The sequence below is a fragment of the Carlito syrichta genome, unplaced genomic scaffold, assembly GCF_000164805.1.
Source record: "Carlito syrichta isolate Samal-C Ts95f unplaced genomic scaffold, Tarsius_syrichta-2.0.1 Scaffold312719, whole genome shotgun sequence".
NCBI lineage: Eukaryota > Metazoa > Chordata > Mammalia > Primates > Tarsiidae > Carlito > Carlito syrichta.
Window position 1 is genome coordinate 631,934 of NW_007256815.1, and position 17,034 is coordinate 648,967.

At 48.5% G+C, this 17,034-nt stretch overlaps 1 protein-coding gene across 1 annotated transcript in view; it reads right to left on the reverse strand.

Annotated features, from left to right (window-relative positions):
* MROH1 (maestro heat like repeat family member 1) overlaps positions 1–17,034 on the reverse strand; it is a 90,052-nt gene that overhangs the window by 68,976 nt on the left and 4,042 nt on the right. Inside the window, exons 4-6 of the mRNA XM_008069989.1 lie at positions 7,402–7,533; positions 6,704–6,866; positions 6,390–6,488 (exon numbers count right to left, since the gene is read on the reverse strand). Coding sequence (XP_008068180.1) covers positions 6,390–6,488; positions 6,704–6,866; positions 7,402–7,533 — 394 coding nt within the window. The remainder of the gene's footprint in view (positions 1–6,389; positions 6,489–6,703; positions 6,867–7,401; positions 7,534–17,034) is intronic.

Genomic DNA, 17,034 nt, shown 5'->3' on the forward strand with positions numbered 1-17,034 from the left:
GGCTAGTTTTTGATTTATTGTAGAGATGAGGTCTCGCCAAGTTGCCCAGGCGGGTCTTGACCCCGCGGGCTCAGGCAATCCACTCACCTCAGCCTCCCAAAGCGCAGGATTACAGGCTGAGCCACCGAGCCCAGCTCTAATTCTTTTTTTTTGAGCCAGAGTTTCACCGTTGCCCAGGCTGGAGTGCAGTTATAAGCTCACGGCCACTACAGCCTTGACCTGCTGGGATCAGACAATCTTTCTGCCTGAGCCTTCCAAGTAGCTGGAACCACAGGTGCATGCCACAAAGTCAGCTAATTTTTGTAAAAAATTTATTGTAGAGACGAGGTCTCGCCAAGTTGCCCAGGCTGATCTCAAACCCTGCGCTCCAGCAATCCTCTAGCCAAAGTGCTGGGATCACAGGCTTGAGCCACCGTGCCTGGCCCTCACTCCTAATTCTACAAAAGGACCCGAGTCCACCTCTGGGTGGTAAGTGATGCAGTCCCACCCAACACTCACCAGCTGTGTGATCCTGGATCAATCACCCTCTTAGGGGCCTCCACTTTCCCGGGTGTAAAAAGGATAAAATAACAGATGAACCTACCCTTGCATCCTGAGTACTTAACCACAGTTACTGGTATTTTAGGGCCTTTGCATCTGTGTCGCCAGCAAGTCTGGCCTGTTTCCCTCTCACACTGTCTTCATCTGGTTTTGGTCACATAAAATTAGTTGGTGACTATTCTTTTGTTGTATATTCTCTGAAATTCTGTGTTTTAAAAAGTGTAAACCCCTATATCTTGGGGTTTTGTTGTGAGTCAGAGTCTTACTCTGTCACTCAGCCTGGAGGGCAGTAGCACAATCACGGCTCACCGCAGCCTTGATATCCTGGGTTCAGGTGATCCTTCCATCTCAGCCTCCCAAGTAGCTGGCACTACAGGTATGCACCATCATGCCTGGCTAATTTTTGGATTGTTTGTAGAGATGAGGTCTTGTTAGGTTGCCCAGGCTAGTCTCAAATTCCTGGGTCCAAATAATCCTCCAGCATTGGCTTCCCAAAGTGCTAGGATTACAGGCACGAGTCACCATGCCCAGCCGATATCTTGTTTTTGACTCTAGCAGGAATGCTTCTAGTGTTTTCCACTAAGCAAGATGCTATCTTTGGGACTGCGATAAATTCTTTATCATGTAAAATTTAGAACTAACCATTTATTTATATTATTTAAAAAAACGTAGCTGGGATCAGTGGCTCAGCCTGTAATCCCAGAGCTTTGGGACGCTAAGGTGAGTGGATTGCCCGAGCCTGCGGGTTCGAGACCCGCCTAGGCAACTTGGCGAGACCTCATCTCTACAATAAATCAAAGAAATCAGTCGGGCGTGGTAGTGCATGCCTGTAGTTCCAGCTACTTGGAAGGCTGAGGTGGAAGAATTGCCGGAGCCCATCAGGTCGAGGCTGCGGTGGCCGGGAGCGGCCACTGCACTCCAGTCTGGGCGACAAAGTGAGACTCCAACTCAAAAAAAAAAATTTTTTTTTGGTTCTTTTGTTTTTGAGCTAGTAGTTTCACTCTATTATCCAGGCTAGGGTGCAGTGTGGCACAATCACAGCTCACTGCAGCCTTAACCTCCTAGGTTCAAGCTATTCTTCTACCTCAGCCTCCTGAGTAGCTGGGATTACAGGCACATGGCACCATGCCCAGTGAATGTTTTTATTTTTTTGTAGAGGTGATATCTCACTATGTTGCTCAGACTGGTCTTGAACTTGTGGGCTCAAGCAATCTTCCCACCTCGGCCTTCCAAAGGGCCTGGGATTACAGGTGTGAACCACTGCCTCCATCCTAATTATGGTTTTTAATAAAGAATCAACAACTAGAAAGGTGGCTGTGGTGATTTTTCTTCTTATATCAATTAGTATGATGAGTCTGCCCTTCCAATATGGATCTGTCCTTGGACTCCTAGAGTGACTCCACCCAGTCTGAACACAGACAGTTCTTATGTCTGAGACGATTTAGTTCCTAGGTTTGGCCATCATGGGGAATGCCATGTGATACGAATCCACTTAGTTCCATGTTTTGGAACACAGAGTCAGCATATCAAGGGTCACTATTTCCTCTCCACAAGTGTATCTCAAACCATCTTTGACTCCAGATTCAGCAGCAGACATGTGGATGAGGGCAAAGTTCATGCATGAGGCTGGCCCATAGGTCTCTTTCATGATAATGCTCAGGTCATAAAAAGAGAATTTGGAAACTATCCTTTTTGCTTTTTTCTCTGGGGTGGCACACCCCTGAGGTTTGGGAGAGCCCATGTGGAAGAAGCCTGGACCAATCTCACGATGGGCACCAGCAGCTCAGAGTTTTCCTTTGAGGAATTCAACTCTCCTAGAAAATCACTCACTGCTGCGGGTTGTCAGAGGTGGTTGCACTGAGCTAAGCAAAGTCTCTTTCCTTTATCTGTTCACTTTCCCTTTATCACTTTGTATTTTGCTTGGGGGTTCTCTCCCTTTTCTTTTGATTAGAAGGCAACTATTTCATACATCTTTTTCAAAGAACTAGATATAAAATATAACTGTTTCATCAATTTTTTTTTTTTTGAGTTGGAGTCTCACTCTGTCGCCCAGGTTGGAGTGCAGGGACATACTCATGACCACTGCAGCCGCAACCTGATGAGCTCAGGTGATCCTTCTGCCTTAGCCTTCCAAGTAGCTATCATGCCCAGCTTATTTTTTTTATTATTTATTTATTGTAGAGACGATATTGTCTCACCCAGGCTGGTCTCGAGCCCCTGAGCTCAGGCAATCCTCTCGCCTCGGCCTCCCAAAGTGCTGGGATTACAGGCTTAAGCCACCATGCCCGGCCTACTTCACCAATTTTTTGTTTTCTAAAGTATTTGCTTCTATATTTTCTGCCTTGCTCAGTTCTGGGTGGGTGGGATAAGGACCAGACACTGCAATGACAAAAATCACGACAGCCAACACACTCCAAGACCAGGCTGGCTCACCTCCCAGTGCGGGCACAGCTGCAAGGAGGTCACAGAGGCTAGAGGTGAGCAACCTGCCATGTCAAACAGCTGCTGCATAGCATCATTCCAACTAGGCAACCTAGCCTCTGCCTCCAGTACCGCACACATGGCAGGAAGGGGCTGTCTGCAGGGAGGCTGTTGGCCCAGCAGGAGTAACACACTGTGGCTGAAATCCCAGGACTCCAGTCGGGTCACTGACAGCACACCTCCAACCCTGCAGTGGTTCTCCCTTAAGGCTATGCAGCACTTCCAGCCCTCTCTGACAGAACAAAGGACACAGAGTGCTATCTGCCTCTTCCTTCTCCTTCTTCTCTTCATGGGTACATTACAACTTCCTTGCTGGAAATGGGGTGCCCTGAGCACCCAATGGAATACCCACAAGCCTCCACACCATTCCAGTCCCAGTGTGATGGGCTCCGCCTCAGCCCTAGGCTTCCTTCTGCCTTGGGTGGTGGTGACAGGGCTCCAAGGAACAGCTTTCCTGACACTGGTCAGTGGTTAGGGGGTAGCTGCTCCCAGTAGGTCCCTGTATTCCCAGTGGCCATTTCACAGCAACTCATTTTGATGGGATGCATCTAAGTGTAGACTTTTTCTTACTCATCTGCTTTGAATTTGTTGTACATTCTAGCAAGAGGATTCATGTCTGTCATGAGGGGGCACTAAGAGAGCTTGCCTAACATCAGCCCCCTACTCCCTTCTCTCTCTGCCTGCTCAGGGCTGCCTTCCAGGTTGTCTTCAGACCCTGTCTGGCTTGTGCATTCTCTCTTCCAAGTTTGTAACCAGTTGTTTCACCCACCGCTTTACTCTTTAATGGAAATGATTATAGTTTCAGTTCTAAAAATTGTATTTGGCCCTTTTTTCAAACTGGTTTCATCCTCACAGAACCTTGCTCTTTCCTCACGATTTACTCCTTTTATGTCTTTACTCTGTTATTTTATATCCTGTATTTGATAATTCTAAAATATGTTATTTTCTTTTTTTTTTTTTTTTTGAGTTGGAGTCTCACTCTGTCACCCAGACTGGAGTGCAGTGGCTGCTCCCGGTCACCGCAGCCTCAACCTGCTGGGCTCCGGTGATCCTTCTGCTTCAGCCTTCCAAGTAGCTGAAAATACAGGCATGTGCTACCACGCCTGGCTAATTTTTTTATTTATTATAGAGATGAGGTCTCGCCAAGTTGCCTAGACGGGTCTCAAACCCACGGGCTCAAGCAATCCACTCACCTCAGCCTCCCAAGGCACGGGATTACAGGCTGAGCCACCGAGCCCAGCTGATTTTCTACTCTAATTCTACTATTTGTTTATGCTGGCTCCTCTGTTTCATGATATAATTGGCATCACTAGTCCTGGGGTCCCCCGAGAGCCACTGTGAACCATGCCAAAGCTGAGACCCTTGGCTTTGAAGGAATGTTTCCCTTAGTCAAACACCCAGGGCCAGAGCGACTGTCGAACAGTCTTACAGGAACTAGGACATTCAGTAGGATGCTGGTTCCTTATCCAGGACACTCTAAACCAGCCCACTCATAAGGCTGATGTCTCAGCTTGAGGGCTTCCCAGGCCAACAGAAAAAATAAACTTGAACCTTACATCTACATGAGGGCAAACCATGGTTACAAATTCTCAGGAGAGGAAACTTAAAAGAAGTTTTAAAAGAAAAACTAACTCACAGGGTCCATGGCAGAAGCCTTCTCATTAGAGAATCTGCTCAGTTCTCCAGGCAGGATAGTTTGTTTTGCTGAGGATGGGTCTTAGAGGGTCTTATTCACCCAATACACAGAAAGGTCTTGTCTCCCACCCACCCTGCAGCTGCCTAAATTGAGACTGGCAGATGCCTGGGATCAGCTCTAACCCCTTGCCTCCTCTCTTAGCCTGCCTGTCAGCCCTCGGATTTCCTCCTTCTGATCAGAAGGATGTTGGTCAACTGATTGACCTGTTTCTAGATATTCTGTAGTGAGAAGGTTTTTCAGAATAACTGGTCACCATATTGCCAGCAGCAGAAGCCCACTCCCAATTTGTTAGGTTTTCAGCATGGACATCATGGGTCATTCTAGCCCTCAGTTTTGGCTGCCTCCAGCCTAGACGAGCCCTATCCTGCACTCCTTGCACATTTCCAGAGTCTGAGGTCCACACCCCACACCCACTTCTGTGCCCTACTCCTGCACTCCTGACTCAGCATTCAGCTGCTCCGGATCCTGTCACCAACCCCATATTTAGCCAAAACCAGGTCAAGCAGAGTTTCTATCTCTTCAACTCAAGGCACCCTGCCCTCACTCACAGGTGAGAAAGAGCCTATGGAAGAAGAGGAAGATCCAAAGTTGAAGGCATAAAAGATGCAGGGAAAGGAGAGACAAGAGCACGGGGTCTAAGAAAGGGGTGGTGGGCACAGGAGCAGAGCTAACTGGGGCCCAACGCTCCAAAGCAACCACTCAGGTGAGCCTTGGCCTAGTCCCTGTAACCACACTTCCCCACACCCAAAAGTTGCCCCATTCCATTGCCAGGTCCCTCCCCTATAGCCAAGTCCCTCTCCCCATGGCTAAGGCCCCACCTCCCTGACCAGGCCCCACCTCCCTGACCAGGACCCGCCCCCATGCCAGGACCCTCCCACACTAGCTGCCTGGAAAGCAGAGTGGGAACCTTATAGACCCCAGATAGTCTGGCACTTTACAAGGAGCCGAGTCCTGTGGGTAGGTACGAGGGTCCTGTGCTGCTCCCCATCAGCTATCAGAGCCTGCAGTCTTCCTGACACAGAATGCCACAGGCCAGGGGCTATAAGGGTGCTAAGGATATTGGATCCACAGCCCTGCAATGTCTCAGGATCCCCACCTCTTTGAGTGAGCACTCTGTTCACCCTTTCAACAGGAAGCCCTCCAGTCCCCACAGGGCACCAGCTGCAGCTGAAATCAAGGTCCATGCCCACAATATGCCCATGTCTCCCTACCATGCACACAGAGGACTGTAGACACAGGCCACTAGGAACATGGCTGTTGAGATAGGGTAGAAGGTGAGTGAATGTTGCTCTACTCCAAGTCCTAAGATGTCCCAGGGAGTGCCCACTCTTTCAGTTCAGAGTGGGGAGAGAAACAGGATAGAGATGGAAAGTTGTGGCTTTGCGGAAGTCACTTCCTGCTCCTCAGGCATGTCTAGGCCTCAGTGGACCTGCAGTAAAAGGTGGGGGTGGGGGGCTTCCCAGGAGCAGAGAGAAGCAACAAGAGGCAAAGATTATGAAGGCCTCATATGAGCCCACCCAGCGCCTGGTCAGCCAAGGGGATCCCTCCCTCCGACAGCCCCCCTGCTTCCTGTAGCCTAAAGGGCCTACCTGTACCCCCTAAAACAGGTATTCCTTAGGTATGGCCCTCCACAAAAGGGCACAAGACAAAAAGTGAAGAAGCTGTTTCTTACCAGAGCAGAACACCACTCTCATCGTGTCCTGCTTAGCCATGCCCAGCATGGGCAGCATGGTGCTCAGGATGGACGGCAGGAAGGGGACCATGCCAAATACTGCAAGAGAGGAGTGTTGTCAGAGGCCTCACTGACCCCAGTGCTCCCTGTGCTCCTCGGGAGCACAGACAGAAGTAGACACAGCCTGCCCATCCACTCACATGTGCCTTGGACACCTACAGTCTGAAGCAGGTGTCACAGCTGACAAGACATATGGGTTCTCAGAGGCCCTCACTCAAGAACACAGGGTAGGGGATAGGCCAAGCATCACCTACCGTTGGACACAGAGAGGCTGGCAAGCGTCTGCACAACAAAACAGTGCGGCAGCACCCCAGGCTGGAACCTGCTCAGCATCTCCTCCATAACCCTGTTGATGAACCGCTTTCCCACAGCCACAAGGACGCTGCTTGCTGCCTGCTGCCAGTCATAGACCAGTTCCTATACCCCAGAAAATCAGAAGGTAGAGCCTCTCCCTGAAATCTCCCAAAAGGCAAAATCAAGACATTCTGCCCTCAGTCGCCACTGGCCGAGGACAAGCTGACCACTATTTTCTGTCTCCCTGAAAAGTGCAGGCCTGTGTGGCATAGCCTCCCCTCCTAAAACCTGAGAGGCTACTGCCAGAAGCCCTCATACCCACAGGAGAAACAGCCTTGGCAAGAGAAGGCCGTGCTCAGCACCTGGGAGAGCTAGGTCTGCTGTGGAAACCTGGGCTGCCCCCACCGCTGGGTGCAACCCTTGGCCCAGGTTATACATATACAGCTGCCCTTGCATTTGCCATGAGGGATTAGGCACTTTGCTCTCTGCTTCAGTTCCTGCCTCTGAAAATTACAGGGTAACCATGTCCCGCTTCAGCAAGGTGGTGTTGAAGGACCTCTGCCAGCCTCAGGCAGCTCTTGGGAAGAAAGGGCAAGAAAAAAAACCTTCCCCACCCAAGCAGGACTGAGTCTATAAGGCCAGAGAGTCTGCTGCATACCTTTGTCTTGGTCATCTCACTGGAGGCCAGAAGGATGATGGTGCTAGCTGTGTCCTTGTCCAGTTCGCTGATGTGACAGTTCAGGACTGTCTCCATGGCCCTCAGGACTGCTGCTCTATATGGATGCGCCAGCTGAGGAGAGAAGCCATTGAGGAAGGTCCCAGATGAGCCAAGTACCCGGGTACTCTGCGTGCCTGTTGCTTTCTCTACAGGAATTAACTGCACAAATCCCCCTTCTCTGCTTCAAAACAGGAGAGGGGCACATTCCTCCTGCCCCTCAGAACCAACTTAAATGCCTGGCATACACACTATCCCCAGAAGGGCAGAGGAGAGTGTTCAGCACAAGACAAGCAAAAAGCAGATGATGAACTGGTAGATTTCTCTCTCTCCCCCACCCCTGTGTAGCCAGCAGGGTCTCCTGGGCATAACGCACTTTCAGGACTCTTCTACCCCCATGCTCCACCCTCCCTGTCTGAGGAGGAGCTGCCTACTTGTCTTCAGTTCAGTGGTCCCTTCGTCATTCTTTGCAGCCAGGACTGTGCTTGCCTTCAAAGGCCCTTCCCCAGGGCTACTAACAGAAAAACACCACCTACCCACCCCTCCTTCAGCCACATCTGCCCTGCCCTGAGGCCCTGCCTACTCTACCTCCTGGGTTAACCCTCTAGTCCAGCCTCCTACCTCCAACCCCAACAGCTCTCCCATTGACCACTCCAACTATATATTGATAGGCAGGAGCTGTCCTCACCTCAAAACAAACCAGTGACAGAGTAGTTGTGTTTGCTGCCAAACTGGGGCCAGCAGGGGTGTACAGTAGAGTGCTGCTGCCCAGCCAAAGAAAGGGTCCCAGAGCAGCTGCCACGAAGGCACCCAGCCATCCTGAGATGAGAGTCCTTCCCCAGCAATGCACCCCACACTCTTTCCTGGAGACCAGCCTGCACCAGGTGGCATGGCACCAGGAGGGGCAGGTGCAGGATGGACTGGCACCCCAATGGTGCTGAGAGCCAGTGATGGTCTGCACCCCTCTCATTCACAATGACAGCTATCATATCCACGGCTGTGCTGCCTGCCAAGGTGGGGACAGGTTTGCAGATGGATATTTCAGCTTGGCCCCATGTGGGAGAAATAGTACCAGCTCAGTGAAGAATACCACACAAGACTCTTGGAGAAGATTGTGACAAGGTCATTTGAGAGGAGGAACAACAAGGAGGCTGGTAAAAACTTCACGAAAGTTTTGTTTTTGTTTAGAAATTATTTGAATGAAGCTGCCACCTGGTCACTTAACAGACAGGGACTTGGTCTTGGTGCACTACATGCTGCCCAGAACTACTGTGCAGGTGATGGGGCAGCACCAGGTATCTCCTGACTCTTCATACATACTCACTGAGCTTGGCTGTGGCACACATGCTCTGATCACACGACTGTCTCACACTCCGAGAGTCTCGGCACCAGTAGCAGCCAACGTATTTGTTCACTGCCAGTCTGGAGAGCAAGTTACATACAGCTGTCATTTATCCCTGGGCCCACAGGTAAATGTGATTTTTGTTCTTGAAAATTGCCAGTGTTGAGCTGGGCTCGGTGGCTCAGCCTGTAATCCCAGCACTTTGGGAGGCTGAGGTGAGTGGATTGCCTGAGCCCACGGGTTCCAGACCCACCTGGGCAACTTGGCAAGACCTCATCTCTACAATAAATCAAAAATTAGCCGGGTGTGGTAGCGCGTGCCTGTAGTTCCAGCTACTTGGAAGGCTGAGGCGGAAGGATCGCCAGAGCCCAGCAGGTCGAGGCTGTGGTGGCCGGGAGCAGCTACTGCACTCCAGTCTGGGTGACAGAGTGAGACTCCAACTCAAAAAAAAAAAAAAAAAAAAGAAAATTGCCAGTGTAGGCCAGGCACAGTGGCTAACACCTATAATCCAGCACTTTGGGAGGCTGAGATAAGAGGATCATTTGAGGTCAGGAGTTAGAGACCAGCTTGGACAACATAGGGAGATACTGTTTCTACAATATGTGAAAAAATTAGCTGAGAGTGATGGATTGCACCAGCTACTCAGAAAGCTAAGATGGGAGGATCGCTTGAGCTCAGGAGATCAAGACTGCAAGGCTGCAGTGAGCCATGATCATGCCACTGCACTCCACCCTGGAAGACAGAGCAAGACCCTGTCTCAAAAAAAGAAAGCAAGAAGCCGGGCCTGGTGGCTCAGCCTGTAATCCCGTGCTTTGGGAGGCTGAGGTGAGTGGATTGCCTGAGCCCGCGGGTTCGAGACCCACCTGGGCAACTTGGCGAGACCTCATCTCTACAATAAATCAAAAAATCAGCTGGGCAAGGTAGTGCATGCCTGTAATTCTGGCTACTTGGAAGGCTGAGGCGGAAGGATTGCCGGAGCCCAGCAGGTTGAGGCTGCGGTGGCCGGGAGCGGCCACTGCACTCCAGTCTGGGCCACAGAGTGAGACTCAACCCAAAATAAAAAAAAAGAAAGAAAAGAAAAGAAAGCAAGAAAGAAGTTAAGAAAATAGCTAATATAGATGACAAACCTCTTGGATGTGCTAAATTCACATGGAACTTGCCAGTTTTCCAGGGAAAGAGTTTTAGTCTGAGGTTTTGGTTTTCAGTATTAGATTTTTCATCTTCGAGTGTAGGTGCCTCAGTGATAAGGGGGACAAAAGCATCATGAAAGACTGAGTCTTATGGGTGGGATTCAGGCTCACTATGCCTGCGACTTCTGTCCACTGGCTACACATTCTTCCCTTTCCCTTAAGACCTCTGCAGATAGACTTGTTTGTACTTAAATTCTAAATTAGAGAATAAATTATGTTTTTTAATTTTTTTTTGAGTTGGAGTCCCACTCCATCACCCATGCTAGAGTGCAGTGGCATACTCATTGCTACCCCAGCATCAACCAGCTGGACTCCGGCAATCTTCCCGCCTCAGCCTTCCAAGTAGCTGGAACTACAGGTGTGCGCTACCATGCCTGGCTAATTTTTTTTTTTTTTTTTTGAGTTGGAGTCTTACTCAGTCGCCCAGACTTGGAGTGCAGTGGCCGCTCCCGGCCACCGCAGCCTCACCTGCTGGGCTCTGGTGATTCTTCCGCCTCAGCCTTCCGAGTAGCCGGAATTACAAGCATGCGCTACCACGCCCGGCTGATTTTTTGATTTATTGTAGAGATGAGGTCTTGCTGCCCAGGCGGGTCTCGAACCCGCGGGCTCAGGCAATCCACTCACCTCAGCCTCCCAAAGGCGCGGGATTACGGGCTGAGCCACCAAGCCCGGCTTAATTTTTTATTTATTGTAGAGACGAGGTCTTGCCAAATTGCCTGAGCTGGTCTTGAACCCACAGACCCAGGCAATCCACTTGCCTTGGCCTCCCAAAGAGCTGGGATTACAGGCTGAGCCACCGACCTTGGCCTTTTTAATTTTTTTTTTTTTTTTGAGTCAGAGTCTCACTCTGTCGCCCAGGCTGGAGTGCAGTGACATGCTCATGGTCACCGCAGCCTTGACCTTCTGGGCTCAAGTGATCCTTCCACCTCAGCCTTCCAGGTAGCTGAACTACAGGTGTGCGCCACCAGCTCATTTTTTGATTTATTGTAGAGATGAGGTCTTGCTAAGTTGCCCAGGCTGGTCTCGAACCCATGGGCTCAGGCAATCCTCTCACCTCAGCCACCCAAAATGCTGGGATTATAGGCATGAGCTACTGCGCCCAGCCTTTTTTTGTTTGTTTGTTTGTTTTCAGAGACAAGGTCTCACTCTGATGTCCAGGCTGGAGTGCAGTGATATGATCACAGCTCACTGCAGCTTATAACTCCTAGTCTCAAGCAATCCTCCCATCTCAGGCTCCTGAGTAGCTAGGATTACAGATATATACCACCATGCCTGGTCTATTATTTCTGATTTTCATAATTTGGATGCTCTTCCTAGGCAGGAGACAAACTGCTCCTTGAGAAGCCCCCCTCCACTGGGATGAGGCTCAAAGTAGGTAGAGAAGCTGCCAGAGGCTGATATGGCTGGTGTGGGGAGTGCCCTTTCTTTGGAGAGCAAAGGAACTAGGAAGAAAGAATGGAAAATTGATGTGCCTTGATATGATTCTACTTAATCAACAGTGTTGCTGTGCTGGGAGGAGCAGCTTGGGTGAAGCAGCTGGACATTTATTCCCACCCAATTTGGACCCAGTGCTGCCACTTCCTTTCTGGTTCTTGGTCTCAGAAACACATTTCAAGTCACATTATGTTTCCATTTTTTGTTGTTAACTCTCTTCACATATATGAGGAGGCTTTGGGAGAATCTTTGCTTTTTTCCTGAGAAAAATGAAAGGAAGAAGTGCAAATCCTGGGACTGAGTTATCCAAGTTCCACTCACAGCACAGCACATCCATATGTCATACTGTGTGCTGGCAACTGGCTGCTCAGTACAGAGGGACAAGCTGGCTCAGCTGGGTAGGCAAGTCTGTGATGGTTACATAACTGGAAAGTGTAAGAACCCATGAAAAAGATGCATTCTCTGTGAAACTGTCATCAAAATCTCCATTTCACAAAAAAATGGGTATGTATTCCTTCTATTCTAGGATTTGGTTTGAATGGTTTTGTTTTATTCTATAAGTGCTGTGCTTTTTACAGCCCTATTGCCAACACAGCTGGAAAAGGTACACTCAGGAAAGTTCTTCAAGGAAAGTGAACACAGTAAATAAACCCCTTTATATAAAAATATACAATTTATATGTGGTGAAAATGAAAGTATTCTACTGATGGAGCCATTCATAGCTACTCACTTTTTTTTTTTAAATGAGTTGGAGTCTCACTTTATTGCCCAGGCTGGAGTGCAATGGCATGCTCATGGCCACCACAGCCTTGACCTGCTGGACTCAGGCAATTCTTCCGCCTCAGCCTCCTGAGTAGCTGGGATTACAGGTGCATGCTACCACATCCAGCTGATTTATTTTACTTATTGTAGAGATGAGGTCTCACCAAGTTGCCCAGGTTGGTCTCGAACCCCTTGGCTCAGGCAATCCTCTTGCCTCCACCTCCCCAAAGTGCTGAGATTACAGGCATGAGCCACCACACCTGGCTCATAGCTACTCATTTTTATCGAAACATTTTATTTCCATTTTATGTTTGCTATTCAAAGTGGAATGGGTAAAGGTCACAGCAGAGTATAAAGGTGAGCAGGCTCATTGCTGCTCCTGTGGCACCAGTGCCAGCTTCCTGGGTGCCTTCCATCAGGCCTCAGTGGGCTCTACATACAGAGTAGGCGGCTACAGCATGAAGGGGCTGAGCTGGGATGCTGGCTGCGTCTGTCTCTCTGGGCCAGAAATGGGTAGTGGAGGACATACAGAAGACGGCTCACCAAGAAGACTCAAAGGAGTGCATGCAAGATTCCAATCAGCAGGTCTCCTGGGTTGGCAGTCATCAGGGAGCTGCCCTTGCCCTTTCCTCAGACCTGCCTGAATCTGCTGAGTGAGCTGAACTGATGACCCAGCAATCAACACACACCGTATTCACCATATGACTCAAAGGTCAAATGGCGGCTACAGTGTGCCCCGGCATGAGGTATACATCAGCACTCCCTTAAGGCCATAAATTGGGTGTACAAGAGTCAGTCATTTATGTAGATTCCAATTTCAACACCTTGTAGGATGTGATATTGTGAAATATACATCTGGTCTTCATCCCAGTTTCCTGGTATACAACTACTAAAATTCTTGGAATCTCCAAAGTGGTAGCATCTTTTGTATGCTAATGAGATAACTGGTGGTTGGGGGACCCTAGGTAGCTTTAAGATGGTGACTGGTCACCAGCTTTAGGAGAGGTTGGTCATTGGAAAGACCAAGGCAGAATTAGAGGGCTGAGACTTTCAGTTTCCCCCCTCTATCTCTGAGAAGGGGAGAGGGCTAAAGGTTAAATTGGTCACCAATGATCAATGATTTAATCAACCATACCTATTTAATGAAGTCTCCATAAAAACCTCCTGAGCAGCTGGGATTACAGATGTGCACTGCCATGCCTGACCTATTAGCTGAACACATGCAGTTCCCTGGAGGGTGGTGTGTCCTGGGAGGGCATGGATGCCCCTCCTCCACTCCTTGCCCTTCCACCTGGCTGTTCACCTGTATTCTTTGTCATATTCTTTATAACAAATGGATAAATGTAAGAATTTTCTGAGTTCTGTGAACCACTATAGCAAAATTAATTGAACTCAAGGAGGGGGTCATGGGAACCTTGATTTATAGACAGTCCGAGCACAAATAAAACAACCTGGGGCCGGGCTCGGTGGCTCAGCCTGTAATCCTGCGCCTTTGGGAGGCTGAGGTGAGTGAATTGCCTGAGCCCGCGGGTTCGAGACCCACCTGGGCAGCGAGACCTCATCTCTACAGTAAATCAAAAAATCAGCCGGGCATGGTAGTGCATGCCTGTAATTCCGTCTAATTGGAAGGCTGAGGCGGAAGGATCGCCGGAGCCCAGCTGGTTGAGGCTGCGGTGGCCGGGAGCGGCCACTGCACTCCAGTCTGGGTGACAGAGTGAGATTCCAACTCAAAAAAAAACAAAAAACAAAAAACAAACAAACAAAAAACAACCTGGGGCTTGCAGTTGACATCAGAAGTGGGGGTAGTCTTGAGGGATTGAGACCTTAACCTGTGAGATCTGGTGCTCTCTTCAGGTAGACAATGTTGGAATTCAATTAGAGGACACCCAGCTGGTGTCTGCTGCAGAATTGATTGCTAGTTTGTTGGTGGGAGAAACCCCCATACTTTGCCATAGTCTTGTTGCTCAGTGCGGTGTAAGTACAGAGCAAAAATACAGTTTGACTTTGGGTTTCTCTACTTACAGATTTGAAAATTTGGTTTTATTATTTTTGCTTCTCTTCCTCAAAGCCTCTCCCTTCCCATGGCCCCCCAAGAAGTCTGAATGTCCTATACTAGATCTTGGCTGATGTGTACAAGACTGGGCATATCTAAAATCATGGGGTCCAGCACCTTACAGGAGTAGAAACCCACCCCAGTGCCCCTCAGTGCATGAGCTGCACATTACAAAGTCAAGGGCCTTCAGGTTCATAAAAACAGAACCACAAACACATGGACATCACACAGGAGCTGATACTTATAAATCATCACGTGTATCCCAAAACACTGAGTTAATGTCTGATGCCTGGAGGGGGATGGGGCATAACTTTTCTCTGTCATCCTACATGTTTCTAGAGAGAAATTCACTGTGATTTGAAATGTGCATGCTAAGTAAGACGCAGTCAAAGGAAGTGTACTTGTGATGCAACCCACAAACAAATAGCAGAAATTGGAGATAGCTAGCCAAATCTCCTGGAGGCAGTTTGTAGGATGAGATGACATAAGAGAGTTCAGGGAAAGGAGGTTCCTGGAAAGGGTCACATTCCATAAGATTAGCTCTTCCAGCTCAGTGTATGTTCACTATAAATATGCAATTATAAAGGAGGAATTTTTTTTAAGTAAGTAACAAAACTAAGAAGAATAGAAAGAAGGTAAAAATCAAAAACAAACTAGGAAATGACAAGCATGGAGCTACTGGGACTCAGAAATTGACACCCAGAATGTAGGCCTCAGCAGCAGCCTCGGGAATACGGTCTCTCCCTGTATATCGCCCCTCATTTTTCCCCGAAGCAGCCATAGAAATCAGAGCCCCTTTCCCCAAAGCCATCCTGAAAAACCTTATTACTTTAACTTTTCCCCACTATTTTGTGTGAGAACTGGCTATAAATAAATTCTCTAATCTACCTTATTTGATTATGGGTCATAAGACTACCCCACGCCAAAGAAGGAAGTTGCTGCTTCAGAGAGGCCAGGAAGAATCTGAACAAGCTGGGCGTGGTATCTCACATTTGTAATCCCAGCACTTTGGGAGACTGAGGCAAGAGCATTGCCTGAGCCCAGGGTTCAAGACAAACCTGGGTAATTTAGTAAGACCTCATCTCTACAATAAATAAAAAAAATTAGCGTGGTGCCACGCACCTGTAGTTCTAGCTACTTGGAAGACTGAGGCAGCCGCACTGGTTTGTCACTGCACTCCAGCCTAGGCAACAGTAAGACTCTGGCTCAAAACAAAAAAGAATCTGAACAGACAGAACTTGCTAGATTTACCTCTTATGTTTTTTGTTCAATTACATTTCTACCTGGCTATCTTTGCTTCATTGAACCTAAGCATAAAATTGGATAGCCTCCCCAGTATCTATAGGCATTCATCCTAAAGGCTCCTGTGTCACATTAAACTATGAATAAATATTATGCTTTTCTCTTGCTAGATTGTCTTTTGTTATAGGAGTGTCAGCCATGACCCTTATGATAGGTGAGAAAAGGTTACTCCCCTGCAGAACTCACTTAAATTTTGCTACAAATTGCTAAAAATAACATAGGCTCTTTTAACCACCTTTAGTCTACTTTGGTCATTTCCTCAAATAGCAAAGTCAGCCCTAATGTTCAATCTGACAGTTAGATGCTGATTTCAGCATGTCATAGGCAATAGGACCTTTCAGCTACACAGAGAAGGGCCCTGACACCCAGCACCTATGTGGTGTGTTCACCAAGACTGCTTAAAACCCAAAGGGAGCCGGGCTCAGTGGCTCAGCCTGTAATCCCATGCCTTGGGAGGCTGAGGTGAGTGGATTGCCTGAGTTCGAGACCCGCCTGGGCAACTTGGCGAGACCTCATCTCTGCAATAAATCAAAAAATCAGCCGGGTGTGGTAGCGTGCGCCTGTAGTTCCAGCTACTTGGAAGGCTGAGGCGGAAGGATCGCCGGAGCCCAGCAGGTCGAGGCTGCGGTGGCCGGGAGCGGCCACTGCACTCCAGTCTGGGAGACAGAGTGAGACTCCAACTCAAAAAAGATAAAAAACAAAAAACAAAAACCCAAAGGGAAGATGCATAGGTGAGTAAACATATGCACCATATTCAAACAGGAGGGTATAGCCCTTCCAGACTAACCTATGAATGAGCTCAACTCTGATCAGTCACCCCATAGCTAGTCCTAGCATTCCTACCACAAACTTAAAGGGCCAAAATTAGTTAAGACAGCTAGGTGGGCATGGCATTGCATGCCTATAGTCCTAGCTACTCCAGAGGATTGCTTGAGCCCAGGAGTTTGTGGTCAGATTGGGCAACACAGCAAGACCCCAGAAAGGATAACTGATAAAGCAAGACCTCTAAAAAATAAAACTTTTAAAATAGCTAGAACTGCTATTTTTTAATGGGGGAAGAAAGGAAAGACCCTCCCTGAGGAGGTATCATAAGACCACAGCACAGTGAGCAGATATTTTCATGGAACTGGACTATTTCCCCCAGGAGACAGTATTTGACAGATAAGAGAGAAATACATTATATAAAGAGGTCCCTTTTTACATATTAAGATACTAAATAAAACAAAAAGAAAAATGATCTTTTGACACTATAAGTTCCTTCCCCTTCTAGAAATGGCCCAAACCATGCACTGAGGAAATCTAGAAAATGTGCATAAGAATTTCAGGCAACAGAGAGCTAATGCTTCCAGCAGTGATAAAGAACTACTGAGCCAAGCCGGGCTCAGTGGCTCAGCCTGTAATCCCGTGCCTTTGGGAGGCTGAGGTGAGTGGATTGCCTGAGCCCGTGGGTTCGAGACCTGCCTGGGCAGCGAGACCTCATCTCTACAATAAAT